Source organism: Periplaneta americana, chromosome 5 (assembly GCF_040183065.1).
Source record: "Periplaneta americana isolate PAMFEO1 chromosome 5, P.americana_PAMFEO1_priV1, whole genome shotgun sequence".
NCBI lineage: Eukaryota > Metazoa > Arthropoda > Insecta > Blattodea > Blattidae > Periplaneta > Periplaneta americana.
In genome coordinates, this window is record NC_091121.1 from 33,294,410 (window position 1) to 33,319,450 (window position 25,041).

Consider the following 25,041-nt stretch of genomic DNA (forward strand, 5'->3'; position numbering starts at 1 on the left):
ATTTGTCCCGCTCCCTTCGTCATTGGCACCTCCCCCTTAGTCGTTTCCCCCGCACCTTTATCACTGACCCCGCCCATTTATCATTGGCCCCGCCCCCTTTACCAATGTCACGCCTCCATAGTCATTGACCCCGCCAATTTTTGCATAGGCCACGACACCCTTTGTCATTGGTCCAGCCCCCTTTTTCCAATGGCCGCGTCCCTTTTCCATTGGCACCGTCCCCTTTATCATTGGTCCCGCCCCCTTTGTCAATGGTCCCGCCCCCTTAGCCTTTGATCCCGTTCCCCTTTGTCAATGACCCGAATCTTTGTCATTGGTCCCGCCCACTTTGCCTTTGGCCACGCCCCCTTTGTCATTGACCAGCCTCTTTGCTATTGTTCTCGCCAACTTCCTAATTGATCCCGCCCCTTTAGCAAAGGCCGGAACCTTCATCAATGCCCCGCCCCCTTTATCAATGGCCACGCCCCCTTTGCAAATGAACCCCGCTAACTTGCTCATTGGCCCTGCCCCATATTCAATGGCCCCGCCCCCGTTATCAATGGCGAGGGCCCATTTACAGTTGACCCCGTCCCCTGTCCATTGAACCAGCCACTTTTATTTGGCCACGCCCTATTTTTCCATTGGCCCGCCCCCTTTCGCCAATAGCCTCGCCCCTTTACCATGGGTTTTGCCTACTTTTTTGTTGGCCACGCCCCTCGTTGTCATGACCCGCCACCTATGTCATTCGCCCGCCCTCTTTGCTTTTGGCTACGTCCCCCTTGTCTTTAGCTACGCCCCCTTTGTCATTGGCCCCTCCCCTTTTGCCATTGGTCCCGCCCTTTTATCATTTCCCCTACATCATTGGCACCGCACCCCTTATCAATGGCCTCTCAGCCATTGAACCCGCACCCTTTGCCTTTGGCCACACCCCATATGTCTTTGGCCCGCCCCCTTTGCCGTTGGCCCCGCTCCCTTCGCCATTGGTCCCGCCCATTTTGACATTTTATCTTTGGCCCCGTCCCCTTTATCAAATCACAAACGTATTTTGTATTGTTAGAAAAAGTCACTGAGTCTCATAAGCATACCTTACTATTTCAAGAAAATATTACAAAAAAATATTCACTTCGGGTCATATAGACCCGAACAGAACAGCATTACCTTAATGTGGATTTTCAGAGCTACTAATAATATACTATGTTAATTCTAATATTGCCCAACACGACATCATTTTATTATAATTTACGTTTCACGAGATGTTCCCAAGTTTCTCCACAAATATAATGGCTTAAATCCACTGTTTAAAATATATTTGTAACAGTAATGAATGTGTTAATGACGATTTTTATTAATAAAAATTATCGAACTAATATACTTTCGGTAATATTATATGAACTATGAAAATTTTAGTAGTTAATATGTTTCCCATTGTTTTCTTATACTGTATTTAATTTTGCGTGTCGTTGAGTAAACTGATCTTTTGCACAATGTAGACTCGAACTTTTGTTACGGACATGGAAGATCTCATTTTTAGTTCCATTTACTTTGTACAGCAATATTTTTTACTTTACTGACTAAGGATTTTCAATGGGATTCATGTCTGGAGAATTTTCTGAGTATCATAACAGAGGAAAGCCAAGCAATGTTATATTAAGACAAGCAAATTAAAATATTTGTGTAACTATTATCAAGTTGCATGTTTAATATATCATAGGTGTATTTCATGGCTATTTCAATATAAATTTAATCTCACACCCCTAAATTCAAAGTTCAATTGAAATTTTTGTGGTGTAATTACTACGCATTTCGTGACCATGGTCTAATAATTCGTCATAATCTATACACGATAGCCAAGCTCTGATCAATACGAGGTGATTGTTATGCAAAGAGTAGCGTGTCCGAGATTTAGAAGAACGAGCCATATAATTATTCTATGATATTTTCATCGTGTTATTTTATTTACAGTTTCGTGTCTGTAAAATTCATGTTCTGGAAATAATAAGTTAATTAAGTAGTAAAACTTCGCTGCAATCGAAATAAGGAACAAAAAAAAAAGTTTCCTTCCCAGGCAGGATTCGAACCACGAAAGTCTTAGTTACCAGTCTATCGCGCTCTGGAGTGAACAAGGCTCTGAAATCAGCTACAACGGTCGGTCCGGTTTTTTTGCCAAAACAATATAACAACATTTCTTAAGTTATTGAAGTATATATCCGTGGCAGATTGTGATTCGCCTTTCTCGCCTTTTTTTTTTTTTTTTTTTTTTTGTAATTCAGTACTCCGACAATATTTTAAGGATATATATATATATATATATATATATATATATATATATATATATGTATGTATACTGTTTTTTTTAATTAATGTAGAATGACTGTTTAGTAAGTTTAAATACGTTTAAATACGTAAAAAATTTGAGAGAAAACGATATATTTCACTTTAACCACAATTCCTTTTTTAATATATGTCAATTTTAAAAACTCTCACAAAATATTAAATCCAACGTATTCATAATTTCTACTATTAAGTGATCATACTTGAATATTATGAGCAAATGCTGGGTAGCTTTCGGTGCTGGACCCCGGATTAATTTCACCGGCATTATCACCTTCCACTCATTCAGACGCTAAATAACCTAAGATGTTGATAAAGCGTCGTAAAATAATCTACAAAAATAAAAAAAAATACTTGAATATTTTGCTTAGAGCTAAGAAAAACCAATTTTTCGTTAACAGTTAATAATATTTACCATTCTATTGATGTAATTGATTGTAATTCTTTTTTAATTGCAACGTTCAAAGCAAATATGTTTTTAATGTGACTGAGTTAAATTACACAAAGGTATGAGAACAGAAAATGTCATATACGAGTAAAACATGTCGTCGTAGAGAAGATACATGAAGAGCATTGTGTCTGTTTAATTGGTTTACACAAAGCAAGTACCCTAGAGTGACAATCAATTTAAAAATACCTCCTAAATATATGTGTAAGTTCATATATACATAGGTGTTTGAAATTAAAACAAGAAAAAATAGATTCCATTTATCATGTTACAGATTTCATTGTAACGTATTATAACAGACCTGTATTGTCGAAAAGGAATGCCGATTGCGAACACAAGTCGTTATTATCGAGTACACTCTACCAATAGTTTTGTCCTTTTGACATGTTCAATAATTTCGTTAGTCCATCATTTGAACGATGGAGTTATTTCCATACATTCTACCTAATTTTCAATAAGAGCAGTCTATCATAGTGCACAATATTATGTGAATCTCTCACCACCTCCCAAAAACATCACAAGTTATCTGTTGGAATAATAAGAAGAAATACGAGTGGGTCGGAAGTTCTACTTCAAGTAATACTGTATTGCAAATTATTAAAAATAAAAATCAGACTTTATAGCTAAATGTGCTACCATTATGGCAGAAATATATATGCAGTGCATACATTTTATATTTAATTATTTTGATATCGTCTTTGAAAAGGTAAACATTTTTAGCACTTTCACAGTTTCAAACTGTAAAAGATTGTTCAATATATTCTTTATCTTGCGTGTTTTTTTACCCATAACATAATCGAGCGCTCAGTGCGGGTCGCATGTAGCAGCTGCACTGAGTGTTGCTGCTTCCACTCTACATCAATGAGCGTGGAAAGATAAAATGTATGAACTTAATCGATTTATTAATTTCACCAAATAGAGTTAACATAACGTTTAATTTTATTAGTCTTTAATTTCATTTTAATCTTATTGCATCTTTCACTTCAATGCAATAGCCAGGTTTTACTTATTTAAAATCAAGTTAAACCGTTACACATACTTTTCTTGTTTTAGTTTTGAACACAATCGACTCTGACTATAAATTAAGACTTTATAGTAGTATTAAGTTTTTTTGACTTGTTCCATTTTCTGGCTGTGAAGCAATGTATGAATACCATGGAATGTTAATAAATACAATACAATCCATTTGCCATCCAGATTCCCGGGTATAACTCTATCGTATCACTTCCTGTGGGATAAACTGAAGGAAAAGGCGTACATCACGAGAACCAGTACGATTGTTGAACTCAAAGCAAAAAACTGGAAGAAGATAGATGTCATTTCGGCCAATTTACTGTACCACACTATTGAGAGTATGACTAAGAGAGTCCAAGGATGTTCTCGTCAAAGTGGTGCAATCTACCCGGGGTGTGATATTAAAAAAATTAAGGAAGTGTTAAATTGTCTTCTATGAGTTACACATGGTGCGTAATATATGCATTTCAAATATATTCCATCAATATGGTCTACACTGTACTTCCAATGACTTAATTAGATCTTTCTGAATACACAGGGTGTTTCTTAATTATAGGTACAAGCTGCAGGGTGAGTAAAGGCGAATGAAACAAAACAAATAATTCTGATAAACATAAGTTCGATAACCAGCCGTTTCCGAAATACACGCATCAAAATTTTCTAAGGAACAACTAAAAAATTTGAAATATTAAGAAAATTGACCAAGTTACAGAACTGAACGGAAGTCATTTGTCATTCTACCAGGTTACCATAATAACCAACATTGTTATTTTGTATTGTTACATTGGAAAGAATTAAATTAGAGTGTTTTAACAGGAGACATACGTTTCTAAACCAGTGTAAAATCGTAATATACAGTTAAGAATAGTTTTAATGACGGAAGAACGTCGTCATTTAAACCATGATGAAATGTTCAAGGCGATTGGCATTGACGAAATAAGATGGGAAATCTCACCTTGAGGAAAGTTCTCCAAGTGATGTCTAAGCCGAGCGTACAGCTGATCCAGACACTGGATGTTTTCTAGATCCTCCGAAACTATTCTTTGAAGGTTATCCCAAAGGTGCTGTATGGGGTTTAGGTCAGGAGATTGCGCAGGCCACTGTAGCACTTGAATATTGTATGTTTGAAACCATTGACACACAACCCCGCCAACATGTGCTCTGGCATTATCATGAATGTAGAGGAATTCAGGCCCATACTCTCGAGCGATCGGAAGCACAAAAGGTTGCAAAATGTTTTGAAAATAAATATTTACTCGCTGTGTTCTCTTACAAGAAAGAGGTCCGTCTTTCTATTGGTCATTATTCCTCCCCAGACCATGATAGAAACTCCTTGAAATTTGTGGATCTCCTGTAGGTTCCTGAGCCTTTCTGCGTCACCTGGTGGCCTCCATATGAGCACTCTTCTCGAGTCTGGGTGCAAACTGAAGCGAGATTCATCTGTAAAGAGGATCTGTCCCCATTGATCCACTGTCCAATTTTGATGTTGTTGGCACCACAAAACACTACGTGCTCGATTTCCGTGTCGAATAGCTGGACACCTTAAAGGTTGATGGGCATGAAGATCTCTTTCATGCAATCTATTTCTGATAGTTTGAGTTGAAACAATTACGTTACTTACATTTTTCAAGGCACTTCTTAACATTGTGGCAGTTGAAGTTCTTTCCATCAGGGCTCTAAGGTACAGAAATCTGTCTTGTCCTGCAGTGGTAACCCTTAGTTTTCTTTGGTGTCTTTCTTCTGGACTGTCAGATTGTTCATAACGACTCCACATTCTTGAAATTACACATCTTCCCTATATAGAGCCCTTGAAGCATCAGCTTGTGTTCCGACACTTTCAATTATGCCAATCTCCTTAAACATTTAATGATGGTTTAAATGGCGACTTTTTCCACAATTAAAGCTATTCCTAACTGTTTATTACGATTCTAGTCTGATTTTAGTTACATACAGTATGTCTCCTGTAAAAACACACTAATTTAATTATTTCCAATGTACGAGTAACAATACAAAATAACGTTGGTTACTATGGTAACCTAGTAGAATGACAAATAACTCGCACTTTAATATTCACTTCTGTTCAGTTTTGTAACTTGTTCAATTCTCTTAATATTTCATATTTTTTTAGTTGTTCCTTAGACAATTTTGATGTGTGTAGCTATATGGTGTTTTAGTACATCTCGTCAGTACAGGTGTTCTGGGATATCATAACTTCCAATTTACATTATAGGAAGAGTGTGTTATAAAACTGCTCAGTACGATTACCGTTCATGAAAAGGCAGGCATCAGCACATTTTATTTTTGAAATTCGTACACGTTCGAATATCCATGGCGTATGTCTGAGTTGACAACAATTGACAATGCGTCACCGGAGTTCGTTGACATTATAAAGAAGGCTGGAATACTCAAAACATTTCAAATATCCCCAAACAAAATATCCAAAGGATTCAAGTCGGGGGACCTGGAAGGCCATGGCCGATACAGCTGTTGTGGAAGCATGTGCGTAAGAACTCTATAACGTTTACATGAAAGTGTATGGCAGAGGCAACAGTAATGACATCATATCATGAAAACAGTTGGTTTTCGGACCTGTATTTGTTAGGAATTTTTTTGCCTTATTTCATTGTCCTCTAGTCACCTGAAGTTTGTAGTTGTAATTATGACAAATACTGTATATTGAACTATATAAATATAAGGACGATATTGGATTCAACTATACAAAATTTCTAGGGCTTTTTATAGACTCCAGTTTAACATGGGATAAGCACATCGAATACATATGCACAAAGCTATCAAGATTTTTATATTTGTTAAAGAAATTAATGACTTGCGTTTCTCAAAATTATTTAAGATGTGCCTACTTTTCTTTCTTTCAGTCGATAATCTGATATGCCCTAATTTTCTGGGGAAATGGAACCAAAATTGGAAGCGTCTTGATTTTACAAAAGAAAGCCATTAGAATTTTATGTAAATCAAACTATCTGGAACATTGTCGGCCACTTTTCAGACAATCACGGATTTTAACAATCATAAATTTGTTTAGCCTATATATCGTCGTGTGAATGCAAGAACTAGGTAACTTGATTTGCCATACTTTGTGACATCACCTATTTACTTATTTATTGCACTAAGAAATACGTCTCGTTTTCATTTACCTATTTGTTATATTGGAAAATAGATCTTGCTGGTATCGTTCTATCAGTTACCAAGTTCTTGCATTACATTTTGTGCGATTTTTGCTATGCTACAAAAAATGTAACTAAAAAACGCAAATTTCGAGTTACCTAGTTCTTGCATTAACACGACGATATGATCTAGTACTTTACACTCGACAAAATATCGACAATTACTCATTAGTGGCCAATATACATGATCATGAAATTAGAAATAGTGAACAAATTAATATTCCATATTGGAGATTACACAAGAGCAACACAAACTTTTTAATTATGGGGATGAAATTATATAATAAGCTCCCAAGTCTATATTATTAATTACCAATCAATAGCTTCAAAACTAGATTTTACAATTGGTTATTAAATAATCCTTTTTATTCTATTGCTGAGTTTTTCAACATAAATTTGTATGAAATTGTATTTTAATAAATAAGTTTAATTGCAATTTAGTTAGGTTCCTTTAATTTAAAAGTTTGAAATTATTTCATGTTTTCATTGTATTATTTAAATTTTACTGTTTCTTTTATTAGCTTTTTTTTAATGTATTTATATGTTTTTCAGTGTATTCTGACGAAGCCTAAAACTGTATGTCTAATGGCCAAACAAATTGAATTGAATTGAATTGAATGCCTAATATGAGAATTTGAAACCCATTCGCCAATTTTGAACCTCAGTCCCACTATTAATAGTTAATTAGAAGAATCTACTCGCATGTGGACATATACTATACCCTTGTTTCTCCCCAGGACGCCCGTTTCCACTGATCAACTGCTCAGTTGTGAACCAGACATCTGATTCGTTGCACGTGGAATGTCTCGAGAGTTTTGACGGCGGCCTACCACAGAGCTTCCTCATGGAGCTGTTGGAACTTCCTGGTCTAAGACCGCGGTACAACGTCACCGTGGTCCGCGGACCTCCAGTCTTCGATATTTACGGAATGGAGCCCGGAGCTAGCTACCAAGTCAACCTGTATGCCGTGAACGCCAAGGGTCGAAGTGAGCCATACATAATTGAAGCGGTTACCTTCAAAGGTGTCGCCAAGTTTACAGGTAAGAGTCTCTTGCATTTATTATAAACTTAAGCCCTGTCAATTGAAACTGTACTCCTGTGACTCTATCCAATCCTTTAAGATTATCTTGTTACTAACTTACAGAGTTGTTTTGGATTTCGTACAAATCATGTTTTTCATCTCCGTTACGTAAGAGAAGCCTGAAGACTAGCACTGCAGCAGTGTTGCCAACTGGAAGGAAATTCCGTCAAAAGTGACGGAATTTCAACGTAGCGGACGGGAAAAAAAATAGCATTGACGGGTGACGGATTTTCTGGCGGAAATTACGATTTACATCGTCTTTTGACATTTTTAGCTGCTGTCATTTTTAATTGTTTAATGTTTGGGAGATTTTACTTTTTATTTGAACAGCCCTGCCTGTTCCGTACTATTACTGCGTTTTCATGCAGTATTTAAATCGACTGAATACTTTTCCGTACTGAATACGATCCCTGTTTTCATGCAATATTCGATACGTATTGAAAACGATCTGAGTACGGAAGCTCAACTTTTGAAAGTGGTTACCTTGGTTAACATGTCGTCGACATATTAGCGTGACAGGCATTAGCTATAAGCAATGCTGCTTTTTCCAAATGCGGTTCATGGAAACTTAATATTCTGGTTGTTAATGAATAATGGTAATATTGACTTTAGGAAAACACGAAATATTATGTTTTACAACACTCTTTTTCAACATAGATATTGCATTCGCTGTTGGTAAAACATTTCACACATCAAACAAATGACGATCGATCACGCGCTTAGCGTATTGAGATCGTATTGAATACGAAACCCGTTTTCATGGAACTCAATTCGAATTGAATACGATCCGATCCCACTTTTTAGGTGTATCGACCTAGAGACTCAGGTCGAATTGAATCCCCATTTTCATGAAGATTTCAATACTGTAGTGTATTCAGATCGATCTGAATACTCCATGAAAACGTAGTATGTATATGTTTAAGAATCCCCTATTTCAGATTTCCTCGTAATCAAAGTTAGATGTTGACGAATTATTATTTTAATCAGGATTGGTAAGTAAGTTGTGTTAAAATATGCTTTTAAATATACTGTATATACACAGTATGTATGTGTGTATATATATATATATATATATATATATATATATATATATATATATATATATATATATCGAGAGAAAAAAAGAGAGAGAGGGAGTTTTTTTAACTTTGACGGATTTTGACGCATTTCGAGGTGTTATACTGACGGGGATACAATTTATGTTTTGGCAACACTGCATTGCAGCCCCTAGTGGTCTTCTTGTGTCTCACCGCTCCTGTAGCGGGAATGATGCTTAGACCCGTATACACAGTCAGTGGCAAACTATTCTTAGGACTTTCCTAAGACCATGAATAACTCAAGTCCGAGCTCACTCTTTGTATACATAGTCGCATAATCCTCCTGTCTTGGCCTTGAAATAATCCTGAATTTGTGCTGAGAATATTCGCTTTGAAGGCGATTATCATATATTTATGCCGTCATTGCTGATCACGCGATCAGTATCCACGAATTAGCCTTGTTCACGATCGTATGTTTTTTCGTGTTGTTACTCTGAAATGGCAATCAATAAGTTAAAAATAATAGAGCTACAGTATACGCTATTATAATTGTAAAAATTATAAGAAAATTCCATTAACCAATTCAATTACCAGTAATGGGAATAATAATTGAAGACCTCCCGGATAAAGGATTTAAATTTAAATTAATTACATTTGTGACTTACATAATTACTCACTCACTCACTTACTTTACTTACTTACTTACTTACTTACTTACTAGCTTTCAAGGAACCCGCAGGTTCATTGCCACCCGCCATTGGTCCCTATCCTGAGCAAGATTACTCCAATCTCTATCATCATATCCGACCTCCCTCAAATCCATTTTAATATTATCTTCCCATCTACGTCTCGGCCTCCCTAAAGGTATTTTCCCTTCGGCCTCCCAACTAGCACTCTATATGCATTTCTGGATTCGCCCATACGTGCTACATGCCCTGCCCATCTCAAACGTCTGGATTTAATATTCCTAATTATATCAGGTGAAGAATGCAATGCGTGCTGTTCTGTGTTGTGTAACTTTCTCCATTCTCCTGTAACTTCATCCCGCTTAGCCCCAAATATTTTCCTAAGCACCTTATTCTCAAACACCCTTAACCTATGTTCCTATCTCAGAGTGAGAGTCCAAGTTTCACAACCATACAGAACAACCGGTAATATAACTGTTTTATAAATTCTGTCAGATTTTTGGACAGCAGACTGGATGATAAGAGCTTCTCAACCGAATAATAACACGCATTTCCCATATTTATTCTGTGTTTAATTTGTTCCCGAGTGTCATTTATATTTGTTACTGTTGCTCCAAGATATTTGAATTTTTCCACCTCTTCGAAGGATAAATCTCCAATTTTTATATTTCCATTTCGTACAATATTCTGGTCACGAGATATAATCATATACTTTGTCTTTTCGGGATTTACTTCCAAACCTATCTCTTTACTTGCTTCAAGTACATTTACTTTTGTGACTTATGTGAAAAAAGTAATTTTGAAACTTTCATTTATAACAATACAACCATTATATTTAATAGCTTAATAAAATTCTGTCGTTGATTGGTGAAAAGGTTGAATGGTTGTGCTAGTAAGTATAGGCCTAAAGAAATATGCCCCTAAAATAATTTCCCTTTCACCTGTATTATACCCTTATTCCGGGGAGGTCTTAAATTATTAATATGTGCCACAATTCAAATTATTTTCATCTGTTGGTTTGTGTTCTCACATAATACAATACCATACTATTTAAAAAATACTTAGTTGATATGGTAAAATAATATTAAAATACATCCAACATTTAACAAGGTAATTTGGCTATTATAACCTAACAGTCATTATGCTCACAACCCTCAGGAGTTAGGGATGAGATGAAGGAAAACACACAACTGAGTTTTTAGTTTCGAAGATACTCTGAATCTTTCCTAATAATCACCTAAGAACATCGACCATCCCCGAAAATGAACACAATGCCACTTTAGATTTCCCCGTTTGTTAAGACCGTCCCTGTGACTCTAGGAAGTGTAGCTTCAAGGCGTTCCTTTTCACCCACTAAGTTATCATTCATAGGAATAAGTGTTCATTCAATTAAACAATGTTCTGTGATTAAAAACAACTCTAAATCATAAATCAATACTTCCATTATTTGTCATTTACAAGTGCAGACAGCCTTATTTCATTTCATTTCATTTTCATTTCATTTACTATATTCCATAGATCTTACATTAGCAATGAAGTTTCGATTTTATATTTACTATAAAACCCCTCTATTGGCCAGTGTTGCCGCAAAGTAGCACTAATTTTTCTTATTAGTTTCTTCTATATGATGTTCATATCGCTTATTTGTTTTATTTGTATAATACATTCATTATTGTTATGTGTTATTGAAATCATTGCAATTGTTTAAAATGTATTATATTTTAATTTTATTGTAATGATTTATAATTGTTTTCTATAAGAGAACAACATAATATTAAAGCTGCATCGAATGAAACCCTGTCAGCTTCTATGCACGCCATAGAGCGTTTATTTTACATGGGCCCTCCCTATCTTCTGCCACAGGTTTCAATTGATTGTAGTAGTTCGGTTTCGAATATTCCAACTTAGGCTCATAATTGGCATGTCTTTGACAGCAAATCCCGACGCTTCTTCTCCTTTCTGGCACATATAAAATACGAAGATAAAGATACCGATTAAAAGTGTCATAAGCCCTGCATAAAAATTCAGTCAGTAGACTGTTAAAAGTAACACATAACTAAACGACCATTAATACTAATATTAAAGTATGTATTTGGAAAGTGGGTGAGGAACCATTCAATATAGCAAGAATAATTGAAGATTGTTAGACAATTCGTCCCATTCTATTCGTCCGGTTGAAATTTGTCCCCGACAATGTGTTCCACAATCTATATGTACCCTGTTACATTTCGTACCAAACTAATTGGTACCAACGTTTTAGTTGTACCATTAGTGGTACAAAGTGATAATAAAGTGTGCTGCTAGAGTTGTATTACCATTTATTTAGAAAGACGTTGGATTTTTATTGTTTGGACATTATATCGCATACTTTTTTTGATAATGTCAAATATGTTTGACTGATCGTGGTCTTTATGTGACGGTTAATAAATAATTGATATTGTTGCCTCATTAAAAGTTTGTGCATCTTCATTGATATTAGCTATGACTTCTGTCGCTTTACTCTTACCTCAGTTCTGTGGATAGATCTGTTTCGTTTCTCGTAAAATTGTTGACGTACCTCTTTGTAAGTGTAATCTGGCACCACAATCCCCTCTTTCACCCGCAGCTGCTGAAATCAGCATCAGAGGGCAAAAAATCAAAATCTCACCAGACTTTAAATACCTCGGAATGACATTGCAGCCAACCCCCAATTGCTTCACAAAACAAGTGACAGAGAGGACAGCCCAAGCAGTAATGGGAATGCACGACATAAAAAATATACTGCTACTCAGCCTAGCAACAGCTCTAAACATATTCAAGGCCAAAATCATGCCGATACTATGCTACGTAATTGAGGTTATATGGAGTCATCTGACAGAAAGTAACCTAAATGCATTAGAAAAGGTAAAATCAACATATCTAAAAAGAACACTTGGACTATCAAAAACAACTAGATCACGATTGACGATTGGTATATCTCCTAGCTAGAGAACCTTTCCTAATAGAAGACATCAAACTTCGGTATTTGTTACAACACACCAAGGCTTTTGGAAACCATGGAGAGGAAAAGAGAAGAAGTATGGTCTGAGTTCTACGGCACCGAAGCCATGACAGACCGAACATGGACGACCCCAAATTTCGAACTGCTGCACGTCGTGACAAGACTGGCAATCCACGGCTTCCACCACCTAATATATACCAAGACTATCACGACCCAACCCAAGCATGCGTGTGTGAATTGTGTAGTAAAGTCTGTGAACGCTACCACATAGAACTATGCACAAAAAGACTACGCAAATGCAAACTAAGGTTGAAACAATGCACATTTGTGCGCTTTTCAGTTTATTACAATCTCCTCTTCCCTTGCAACGCCATTCTGTCTTCTTCTCAGCAGCTCGATGCCAATTGTATAGGAAACTTTTCAATTTTAATTTAGGATTGCCTCTCTCATTTGTCGTGAGGCGGAGACGGTCCATGAGGAATGTGTATTGAAGCTGTAAAATTTTATTGATATAAGTCAAATAGAAATCACTGTTTCTGTGGTAATGGTTGTATTGTTAAATTTATGAAAATGTTAAAATATTGTTGTTAATTCTGCTGTGCTCGGGAAAAGTGACATAAGTCAGTTTCCACAAACCATTTTTGATAATTTATTGACGACTTACACTGGTTTATGTCGATTTGATTTTTTTTTGTATGATATTATTGTAATGTGAGAAATACTTATGTATTTTTCTCCAAGCGAGCAGATGTTCCGTAAGTTATGATTAAATTATCAAAAAAGGTTTGTGGAAACTGACTTGTGTCACTTTTCCCAAGCACGCAGAATTATTCATAAATTTCTTTTTGGGACCGATTGTCATGGGACATATTTGTGGTACGAACTGTTTTTAGGACGATTTCCTTTTTTGGGACCAATTGTCATGGGACTGATCACACGGGACATATAGTTGCGAAATGATAATAGAATTATTAATATTGATGGATGTTGGAAAAATCCACAGAGCACAATCAATGAAAAATAAAAGCAACACGAAGAATCTGGACTTGCAGGTTGATTTCGTGATTCTCTCTTGTTTGGCCGATAGTTCCTCTTTAAATACATAAACCTCAAATTACGTCGTTCTTGCACTAAGACACACATCGCCACATTTACGTAAAATCTGTCCGCAACTGTTGTATTAAATGGAATATATGAAGACTGCAGTATACATAAAATATGCTTGATATTCACCTGTGGTGAACTTGGTGGGCGTCTAAGCCAATTAACAAGGGAGAGAAATGCTTCGAGTGCAGATACCGCAAGTGCTTGCAGGTTTGGTTTATCACCCTATGCACCGTTCGCATAAAAGCGACACGAAACGTTACGAATGCTTGGCGCTAGGCGTCTGCGGTGTAGTGACTCTGTTCACGCGTCAGGTATTACTGGTGTACTACCCAATTGAAAACATCATTCGTTAAGTTTCTCAACATAATATGCTTCATACGGCTTTTGAATAAGCAAAGTGATGATGATGATGATGATTATGATAATGATGATGATGATGGTGACGATGATGATGATGATAATTTTTTTAAGTGGCAAAGTTAGGCCATTCGGCCTTCTGTTCCAGTCAACCACTATAATAGTAAATTACCTACGTAATTAATTTAATATAGTACAATACATAATAAGTACAATACAATAAAATTTACTTTTATCTTTTCAACACACCAATAAAATAATTGTTATAAAATAATTAAAATAACATTAATTATGATGATAATAATAATAATAATAATAGGGCCTAATAATAATAATAATAATCGTTTATTTTCACTATCAGAATTAGACCATTCGGCCTTCTCTTCACACAACCAGTATGACATAAAATTACGTAATTAATTTAATATAATACAATACATAGTAAGTACAATACAATAAAATTTCATTTCATCTTTTCAACACACCAATAAAATAATTATGTAATAAAATAATGGCAATAATAATGATAATAACAATAATAATAATAATCAGACAAAAATATAATGAAGTAATTAAACTGAATAATAATAATAATAATAATAATAATAATAATAATAATAATAATAATAATAATAATAATCATCTATTTTCACTACAGGAATTAGGCCATTCGGCCTTCTCTTCACTCAACCAGTATGATGTAAAATTACGTAATTAATTTAATATAACACAATATATAGTAAGTACAATACAATAAAATTTCCTTTCATCTACTCAACACACCAATAAAATAATTATGTAATAAAATAATGGCAATAATAATGATAATAACAATAATAATAATAATGAGGCAAAATATAAGGAAGTAATTAAACTGAATAATAATAATAATAAAGAATAATAATAATAATAATAATAATAATAATAATAATCTATTTTCACTACCAGAATTGGGCCATTCGGCCTTCTCTTCACTCAACCAGTATGATATAAAATTACGTAATTAATTTAATATAACACAATATATAGTAAGTACAATACAATAAAATTTCCTTTCATCTACTCAACACACCAATAAAATAATTATGTAATAAAATAATGGCAATAATAATGATAATAACAATAAAAATAATAATCAGACAAAAATATAAGGAAGTAATTAAACTGAATAATAATAATAAATAATAATAATAATAATAATAATAATAATAATAATAATAATAATAATAATAATAAAATTGAAAATTATTTATTTATTTAATTATTTATTTATTTATTTATTTACTTATATTTAATGTGTTGTACAACAGCCAGTGGCTTAATACAAAGACAATATAACAAAAACATTAGCAATGATATAAATTACAATAAAAGTACAATGGAATAATTATTAAAATAATGGCAATTAAAGAAAGTGATAGTTGCATATAGTCATTGTATAAGACAGTTAAACGCCTATATATAGAGTTTTTATTACTAAGACCCGTGAAGTAAAACCAAAATCCTCCTCCTGTGTTCACGGCGACTTAAGCTTATCTCTCTGACGTCACTTTGCATGTTAAATAATTGAAATATTCTTTTAGTGCTTTTATTGTTAAATGATGTATTCACTTTCATAGAAGTGGTAAATTGAATTTTTAACAAATTTGCTTTAAAATGCAAATAGTTTGTAGCCTGTCTTCTACATCTTGAGTTAAAATGAGATCATCAGGGAAGGGTGTGCAAATCGATGGCATTTTAAAGAGAAACTTTCCCCTTTAAGTTGTGAAGAGGGAGAGCCACCGCTAATGATTGGAAAGCCACGAAACTCACAAGGGAGTCATAAGTCACGTTCTCTCATCAACTGACAGACCTCGCCTTGAAAGAGTCTGTATTACAACTCTAGAGCTGGAGGTCTGCAAGATAATAATCTTCATAAGATTTTACTGTTGTATTTTATCGAGTACTTTTAGTCTCTTTGAGCAAACAAGTTGATGTATCTTAGTCTGAAAATAAAGTACTACTTCATAAGTAAATTTTATCAAATACGATGTTAAGGGGATCAGTTCTCGGTCCTTTATTGTTTTTAATCTATACAGTGTGTTTCCGAGGTGGTGTTACAAACTTTCAGGGATGATCGCGAAGGGCACATGTATCAATTTGAGATAAGGAATCATGGTCCGGAAATGACTGAGTCGAAAGTTATCAGCAAAAATAGTTGTGTGGAAATGGAATTGTAATTTGGCACCACGTGCCATCCTTCCTTTAACCTTTGGAACAGTCGTGGAAAGATGATATGGGCCGGATGTCTCCTACGTGGGTACTTGCCCCGATACAATCTGTGAGCTTGTCTACTGTTTCCATTGGCTCATCCGTATACTAAATCAGTTCTGCTTATTCCGCTCTCGTGTACTCCTCCATTTCACTAGGACTGATCGACTGGACACTGCAACTTGTACACATACACTGCTGTCTACAGACGTGCATATCAGGACCGATCATGTCCGTTACACATTACGATATCTGCATTGCTTTGGTGTAGTTTCCTGTCCCCACCCCTCAGACAGCGCACTGAATGGAATACTGTAAGTAGGCAACGTAAACAACGTCAGATGAATACAGTATGTGTAAGATGTACAGATAAATACACATAAATAAGGTGTACAGAGGAAAAAACTATTTCATTTCCACACCACTATTTTTGCTTGTAACTTTCGACTCGGTCATTTCCGGACCAGGGTTCCTTATCTCAAATTGATACATGTGCCCTTCGCCATCATCCCTGAAAGTTTGTAACACCACCTCGGAAACACACTGTATAAGCGACATATCAGAATCTTTAAAGTACTGCCGACACTATCTCTACGCAGGCGACCTTCAAGTATACATAAAATTTCACACATACAAATTAAATTATTTAATAACTGAAATGAATGACGATTTCGACACAATTTGGACATGGGCACGGAATTTCCAACTTAAACTAAATCCAGAAAAGTCACAGTCAATAATTGTGGGTCATTCACGTTTGTTAACGAATATTACCATTCCAAATTTGTCTCCGACTAAAATATGCGGCACCGAAATTCTGTTAAATGAATCAATATATTTATAAAGTTTAAATTGGAAAATTCAAGGTGCAGAAACTTGCAAAAAAATATTCTCATTAATCCACTCGTTTAGGCGAATGAAGTATTATCTACCCTTTTCCCTAAAAAGGATTTTAGTAGTAGTAGTATTTATTTATTTAACCTGGTAGAGATAAGGCCATCAGGCCTTCTCTGCCCCTCTACCAGGAGATTCCAACTATAATATGAACAATAAAATTACAATTAACATTAAATCTACAATTACAATTACAATAAGAATTAAAGTATGACAAGATTACTTGATTAATGAAAGCTAGACATTTTATCATAGAAGTTAAGAACAAAGAATATTTTATTATGTACTGAATTACAAATTAAACCTACACTAACAAAATTCTATAGTGATGAAATTACAGGATATTGAAATATTTTATGATAGATGAAGAGAACTATTTACAAGAAATCATGTCTGAACGAGTCTCAATTACTGAGCAAGTGCCTAATAAGTTTGCGTTTGAATTTAATTTTATTTCGACAGTCCCTGATGCTAGCAGGTAGCGAATTCCACAGTCTTGGCAGGGCTATTGTGAAAGAGGATGAGTATGAGGAGGTGCGATGGGATGGTATTGTTAGTATTGTTTCATGGCGACAGCATGTGTTCAGATTGTGGTGGGAAGAAAGGTAAGTGAAGCGAGACGACAGGTACGAAGGAATAGAAGGGTTCAAGATTTCGAAGAGAAGGAGAAGTGCATGTAAATTTCTTTTCTTATCTAGTTTAAGCCAACCTATTGCTTCCAGGGATGGGGTAATATGATCATATTTACGAACATTGCTTACAAAACGTACACACAAATTATGAGCACGTTGTAATTTCGTTTCGTTGTCGCTGGAGAGGTCAGTCAGTAAAATGTCAGCATAGTCAAAATAGGGAAATACAAGTGTCTGCACAAGGGACATTTTTAAGCAAGAGGGGAGATGAAGATTTATCCTTTTTAGCACATGGGTAATAGAATATACTTTTCTGCAGGTTTCTTTGATTTTCATGTTCCAGTTGAGATTATTATCCATGTGAATGCAAGATTTGTTACCGAAGAACTGAAAGGGATATGCACTGTACTTACTTTAACGGGGGAAATGTCGATGATTTTAGTGCAAACACTCTTGATGTCCTACTTCAATTGTTGTGATATTCTGCTTACTGACCTAAGCGTTACTTGGGCACAGAGACTACAACGTGTTCATAATATGTGCGTCCGTTTCGTCTGCAATATTCGCCGGGCTCATCACATAACGCCATCCCTCGAAATGTTGTCCTGGCTCCGTCTAGAAGATCGTAGGAAAATCCACTGTCTTTCCCTCCTCTTTCACATATTACATTTCTCCACTCCTATCTATCTTGCATCTAGATGTCAAAATTTGCCCAGCCACCATAATCTAGACACACGATGAAGATGTATATCAAAATATACGCCAATTATCTGCATAAGATATTATGTACGAAATATACGTGAAAAGTTTCATTTTATGACATTTTACATGAAAATATATCGAAACAGCAACTTTCTGAGATGACTGTACTTGATGTTTAAAATTCTAAAAATGTTATTTGATGATCATAGATTCTCTTCCATGCAGGATATAGATTTTTTTCATAAAAAGTACCAGTTTCCGACCCAAGACATATCTGATTATGGACGGGACATTTTTGGACGGTCGTATTAGGGTGTTCGCAAAGTCCGGTCTTCCTAGTGTTAATAATAATAATAATAATAATAATAATAATAATAATAATAATAATAATTTCATTCCAAAGACTGTACATTCCAGCATAGGAACATGTCATGTTAAAAAAACATTAGATAATAAAAAAAAATTTACAAGTAAGCAATATGTTCATAAGTTACATACAAGGAAATAATCGCATTTTATAATATCGCATAGACAATTCTCCTTAAAAGGTATACAGCTATATAGAGTTAAAATACTCACCAATATTATATAGTGACCAGTCTATTAATTATTTTTAATTTCTTTCTTAAAAAGCCTCAAGCTTAAATGTCTAATATTGTCGGGTAAAACATTATATAACTTTTTACAAATCTCTACTAAGCTGCTATTAGTAGTAGTGTAGTTACATTGTCCTTTTCTTAAATAATTTTATGCCTTGTAGAATAGCTATGCACTGGGCTATTTGTAGTGAAATTATTAATATTTGTTTGTACATATATTAAACAACTTAAAATATACAAAGACGGTACAGTTAAAATTTCAAGTCTCCGAAATAAAGGTTTAAAATGTGTACGGTTATCAACATTACAGATTATTCTTACTGCCCTCTTTTGTAGTTTCAACAACTTAATTAATTTAGGATCATTACCCCAAACTATTATTCCAGACGTCAGATGGCTATACTTGTATGAATCAAATATTTTCTCTTTCAAGTGATACCAACCAGAAATTAAATTTCCTTGTAAATCCGCCGAACGTATTTCGGGATATTATTCTATTAGTATCTAGGCTTTCAAAACTACTATTCAAAATGTTTAAATGTTCGAAAAATATAATCTAAGAAGCCAAAAAGAACTTATTGGAAAATAGGTTAACATATTCCGATTTCTCCACTTGTCAATGCCGATACCTTAGGAGTTAGTTGGTATCCACTGGTTTTGAGTAAAATTATTGTTTTTTTCTGTTTTACAGTGATTTGTGTTTTTCGAATTTGGTTAGTAACGGTACGGTAGTTACAAACAAAAATGTCCCCTCCCAAAAGTAGGTCGCGTCTTCAAAAAATTTGAGAACTACTGCTTTAACTGAAAGACTGCCAACTTTTGTTCCTGTTTGACGTACTCTGCTAGTGGTATACTTTGGACACCACTGATATGGTGGTCTTCGATGCGGCACTGGAGACCTTAATGTGATGACACTTCCATCATGCCTCGTGGCGACCTGTTTCAATGTAAACGTTGTAACCAGACACTTCTCATTACCTCGCTCTGCATATTTTATCGGCACTTACTTAACTGTTAACATATAGCTAGTATTAGTGGTCTGACGGTATCGGCACAGAGCACCCTAGAGAGTCGTTTCGACTCTTCTTGCAAAGAAAGTGAACAACGCTTGTATTAGCACTTAGCTTGTATGCGAAGCTCATCAAATATTCAACAGTTTTCAAAGCTAGTAATTGAAATGAATCGACAATTTTACCAACAAATTCAACAGCAAATAGTTTCTCGCAAAGTAAGTGTCATACTTCATTATCGACGTACATTTAAAGCAGATAACTCCATTACATTGCCCACACATAGATGCAAGTTACAGTTTGTTTTCATGAACTTATTTTCTCTAAGAACATACTGGGCTATCCCATTCATAAATTATTAAATATTTATGAATACACAGAATGGCCCATGTATCAGTTTATTGCATACTGCATCAATATTTACGTTAAAATATGGGATGAAGATAAATGAAAACAAGACGGAGACCATGGTTGTCGCAAGAAAAATAACAAGATAACCTTACAAATTCTAAATGAGACACTAGAGCAAGTGAACAGCTTCAAATACTTGGGATGTAGTATAAGCAGTAACATGAGCTGCAGCCAGGAAGTCAAAAGGAGGATAGTAATGGCAAAGGAAGCTTTTAATAGAAAAAACAGCATCTTCTGCGAATCTCTGGAAAAAGAACTAAGGAAGAGACTATTGAAGTGCTTTGTATGGAGTGCGGCATTGTACGGGGCAGAAACATGGGGATTACTACGGAATGAAGAAAAACGAATAGAAGCATTTTGAAATGTGGATATGAAGAGGGATGGAGCGTGTGAAGTGGACAGACAGAATAAGAAATGAAGCTGTGTTGGAAAGAGTGGATGAAGAAAGAATGATGCTGTAACTGATCTGAAAGATAAAAAGGAATTGGTTGGATCACTAGCTGAGAAGAAAACTGCCTACTGAAGATTGCACGGGAAGGAATGGTGAACGGGAGAAGAGTTAGGGCAGAATAAGATATCAGATGATAGACGACATTTTGATATGTGGATCATATGTGTGGATACTGAGAGGAAAGCAGAAAATAGAAAAGATTGGAGAATACTGTGTTTGCAGTGAAAGACCTGTCCATGGACAGAACTTTTTATGTATGTGTGTATATATCAAAGTAAAACTACAAATATTCAAATTTCCCTTCATTAATTTCAGTACACACCTGACATAACCTAGCAATAGCCTTGCATGTCCACCGCTGTGAAGTAACGGTTAGCTTTCTTGACCGTGAAACGAGCGGGCCCGGGTTCAAATCCTGGTCGGGACAAGTTACCAGGTTGGGGTTTTTCTGAGGTATTCCCTCAACCACTCGAAGCTGAATTACTGGGTAACTTTCGGCGTTGCACCACGGCGGGAGTAGTTTCGGGACCATCCTATGGGCGGCATCTGTTTACGGGAGCTGCACATATCCAACGAAGCCGCAGGGGCTTTAATAAGCTGACTGCGAGTGACCGGGGAGTGTATCTCCCTTGGATAGATGTCGCTTAAGTGAGTCGTGGAATCGATGACGGCATATTCTTCTGGTTTGCGGATTCAACAGATTGAGGGACATAAGCTGCGAACAAATCCCTTCGATTTGAGGAGGCTGCAGAGTAACATCACAGGCTGGTGGAGGATTAGGTCTCCAGTCAGAACTGGATGCTGTGGAGGAATCAATACGATGACATTATGTAGTGGATCATACGCTTGAATATCGACTCTAATAGACTTCAACAATCATTCCAACATAAGGAGGTTGCACAATAACCCTAATACTGAGGTGCTTACCTGCGGACCCTGCTCCGAAGGAAAAAAAAATATCCTTACATGCCTTCTAGCAAAATTTCTTGTTTTCTTTCGAATTCATGGTTAAAAAATGATGATATTCAGTATCCCTAGATTTCTAGAGAATACCACATATTTTACAGATTCTCAAAATAAAAAAATCTTAGAGATAAGTTATATGAATGGGGAAGCTAATAATCTCTCATTCTTAGGCGAAGAATTCCCTTCCCCAAAACTACTACTGAAATAGTTTCTTACATCTATTTCGAAATGAGAAGTGCCATTTTGTTGCCAGAGAAAAGTTGCATTCTTGAAAGTAGGTCTGCCAGTCTGCAGAGCTTTTTTTTAGTGATTTTAGTGACAGACGTTCGAGAATAGCGCCAATGCAATCTAATCTAGCCGCTTAATATTGATCAATTTCTATAAGCCTTTTTTTTTTCGTGTTTCTAATATTTATTCAGTAACTTACGTACTGCCTATCTCGTAGGGTCCGAGTATACTGAAATTATGTAATAAACTCCGAACAGAATGGGCGAGCTGATTCATACATGTAATAACATGTCTTGCACACAAACACTCCTCGAAACTAATCAACTAGGTATTCTATATCTTACCTAACACAAAAATGCACCCACAACAATTGTACAATTGTGCAACACGTATGCCAGCGTCCAACATGAAGGGACACATTCTGGCGGCAGACGGTAGAGTAGCGCCGGCTTGTCAACATAACGTAGTTCGGTAAACCAAACCAATAACAACTCTGTAGTTTTCCTTTTTCATTGTTATAAAAATTATTTATTATTTATATGTTTAAAATATGTTTATTTTATAACAGTTTCGCAACTTTTGTCATGAAATCAAATGCACAGAGTGTTTAAAAAATACGGGGCATAATTTCAGGTATGTATTTCCCACATGTAGACAATCAAAATAGTTCATTACAACATGTGTCCGGAAATGCTTCATTTCCGAGTTATGGCCTTCACAACATTGAAATTCACCGGAACGTTTTTCTTTCCGCAGATCGTTGTCATTACAGAAGATGTTCAAAATGTCCACCTCCTGCTTGAATACAGACCTCACATCGATGTCTCATTGACCTTGCGAACACGATCCCAAACTCCAGGAGTATTGCGTATGTCCTCAGAACATGCCACAATTCGATTCCGAAGGGATTCCAAATCAGGCACCGGAGACGAATAAACCAATGATTTTAAATGGCCCCACAAGTGGAAATCGAGAGGGTTCAGATCAGGTGAGCGTGGAGGCCAAGCAATTGGGCCACCTCTACCTATCCATCGATCAGGAAACCTTCGATCCAAGTTGTAACAGTCGTCGTCGCCCTCGGCTGCCAGCTCCGAAATATGGAAAGTATCTCGAGGATGGCACGTCGATGTCAATAATTAATTATATACACTGATTAATTTGGGCGCCAGCCTCCTCGAGATTACTCCGGTAGAGGTATGAGATTCCCAGGTCAGCTGCAAAAACGGTCGGGACATGGGGTTTGGGAGACGTGCTCGTAGGTTGAAATGATGTAGGCGCACACCAGAAGTTGTTGGTAAGAACTATGAAAGCGTTTATTATTACTATTAAGTGTTCGTTTCAGATCAGCAGAAATGCGCGTCCAAGTGTATAATATCTCGCTCTCACTTCCCGCAAGTTGATATACTAATTTCTGAGTTCACGTAATTATATCTTTTGTACTATAAAACACCAGTAATATAACGGACAGTTGACAACGTGATGAGAGGAAAGAATTCAGACTTATAATAATAATGCAACACACGACTTCTTACTACACTCACTAAAAAATTCTAAGTCCGTAAATTGTTATACTTCCGAGTTAGGTTTGCCGAGAATATGTGGAGTGTGACCTCTCCGAATACTGTCTATCTGCCTTCTGTCTATCTGCCAAATCTATCCCCTACTTTCAACCACCAAACATAGAATTTCGCCCTCCTATCTATACATCACGTGTCTCTATTAAGAATCCTGATTGGCCATGATTACACTTACGTCACTTAAGACGCGTTCTTCAAAAATTGTTCGTTAACTAGAACATCTCCTACTTCCGGCGTCCTGACCATTCTCTGACATATACCAGATCATCTCTATTGGAACCTGGCTTGGCGTCATCTTACTGACCACCCGCAGGCAAAGTCCATACATTCCCTCATCAGTCAACTCCACGCCTGGACACATGTTTCCTGTCAGCCTGGCTTCCCTTCGGCCTTCCTGTCCACCTGTTACTTCCGTCTCACATTCTGTAACTTACACGTCCATGCTTCTTACTATCCATATGAGAATATTAACACGAAATACTAATCTAATGAAAATCTCCTTATCCTATACGAGGAACCGTCTCAAATGCCCTCTCATAATAAAGAATATTCCCAAGGGAATATTTGTTGTTATGAGACGCCCCAAAATAATAGCTTCGCTACTAGTCTCCGGTGTCCCCTAATTAGTCACACTTGGATACACCTTTTGCTATGCTTATTAACAATGTACAAATTTACACTTACAATTATTACATATTTACAACTATTCACATGTATGAATCTATATACACACCTCACGCCTGCTTACACCTCACACGCCAGTTTAACTGACTTCTACCTGACATATATACAGCATCCAATCGTAACATTCAGGGCACATCCGAATACAATGGCGCTCTCTCAGTCACATTCATGATCGGTTCCTTGATACATACTTATACTTATAACTTAGAAATAAGAATTATGAACCACAATAAAAATACACTAAACAATACACACTACATTTTAAGATACCAATTAATCCTTTATATCATACTTCATACATCATCTGCAACCCTTGAAAACACATCTACATCCATAAAACCGAAATAACAACCATTAACCAGAATCAAAATTATACTAAACGATACACAATACTTCTGAAATACTAATTGACCCTACTTATCCTATCTCATA

General features: G+C 35.8%; 1 protein-coding gene across 1 annotated transcript in view; it reads left to right on the forward strand.

Moving 5' to 3' along the window:
* Positions 1–25,041, forward strand: part of side-IV (sidestep IV) — a 620,396-nt gene that overhangs the window by 549,353 nt on the left and 46,002 nt on the right. Inside the window, exon 11 of the mRNA XM_069827023.1 lies at positions 7,695–7,997. Coding sequence (XP_069683124.1) covers positions 7,695–7,997 — 303 coding nt within the window. The remainder of the gene's footprint in view (positions 1–7,694; positions 7,998–25,041) is intronic.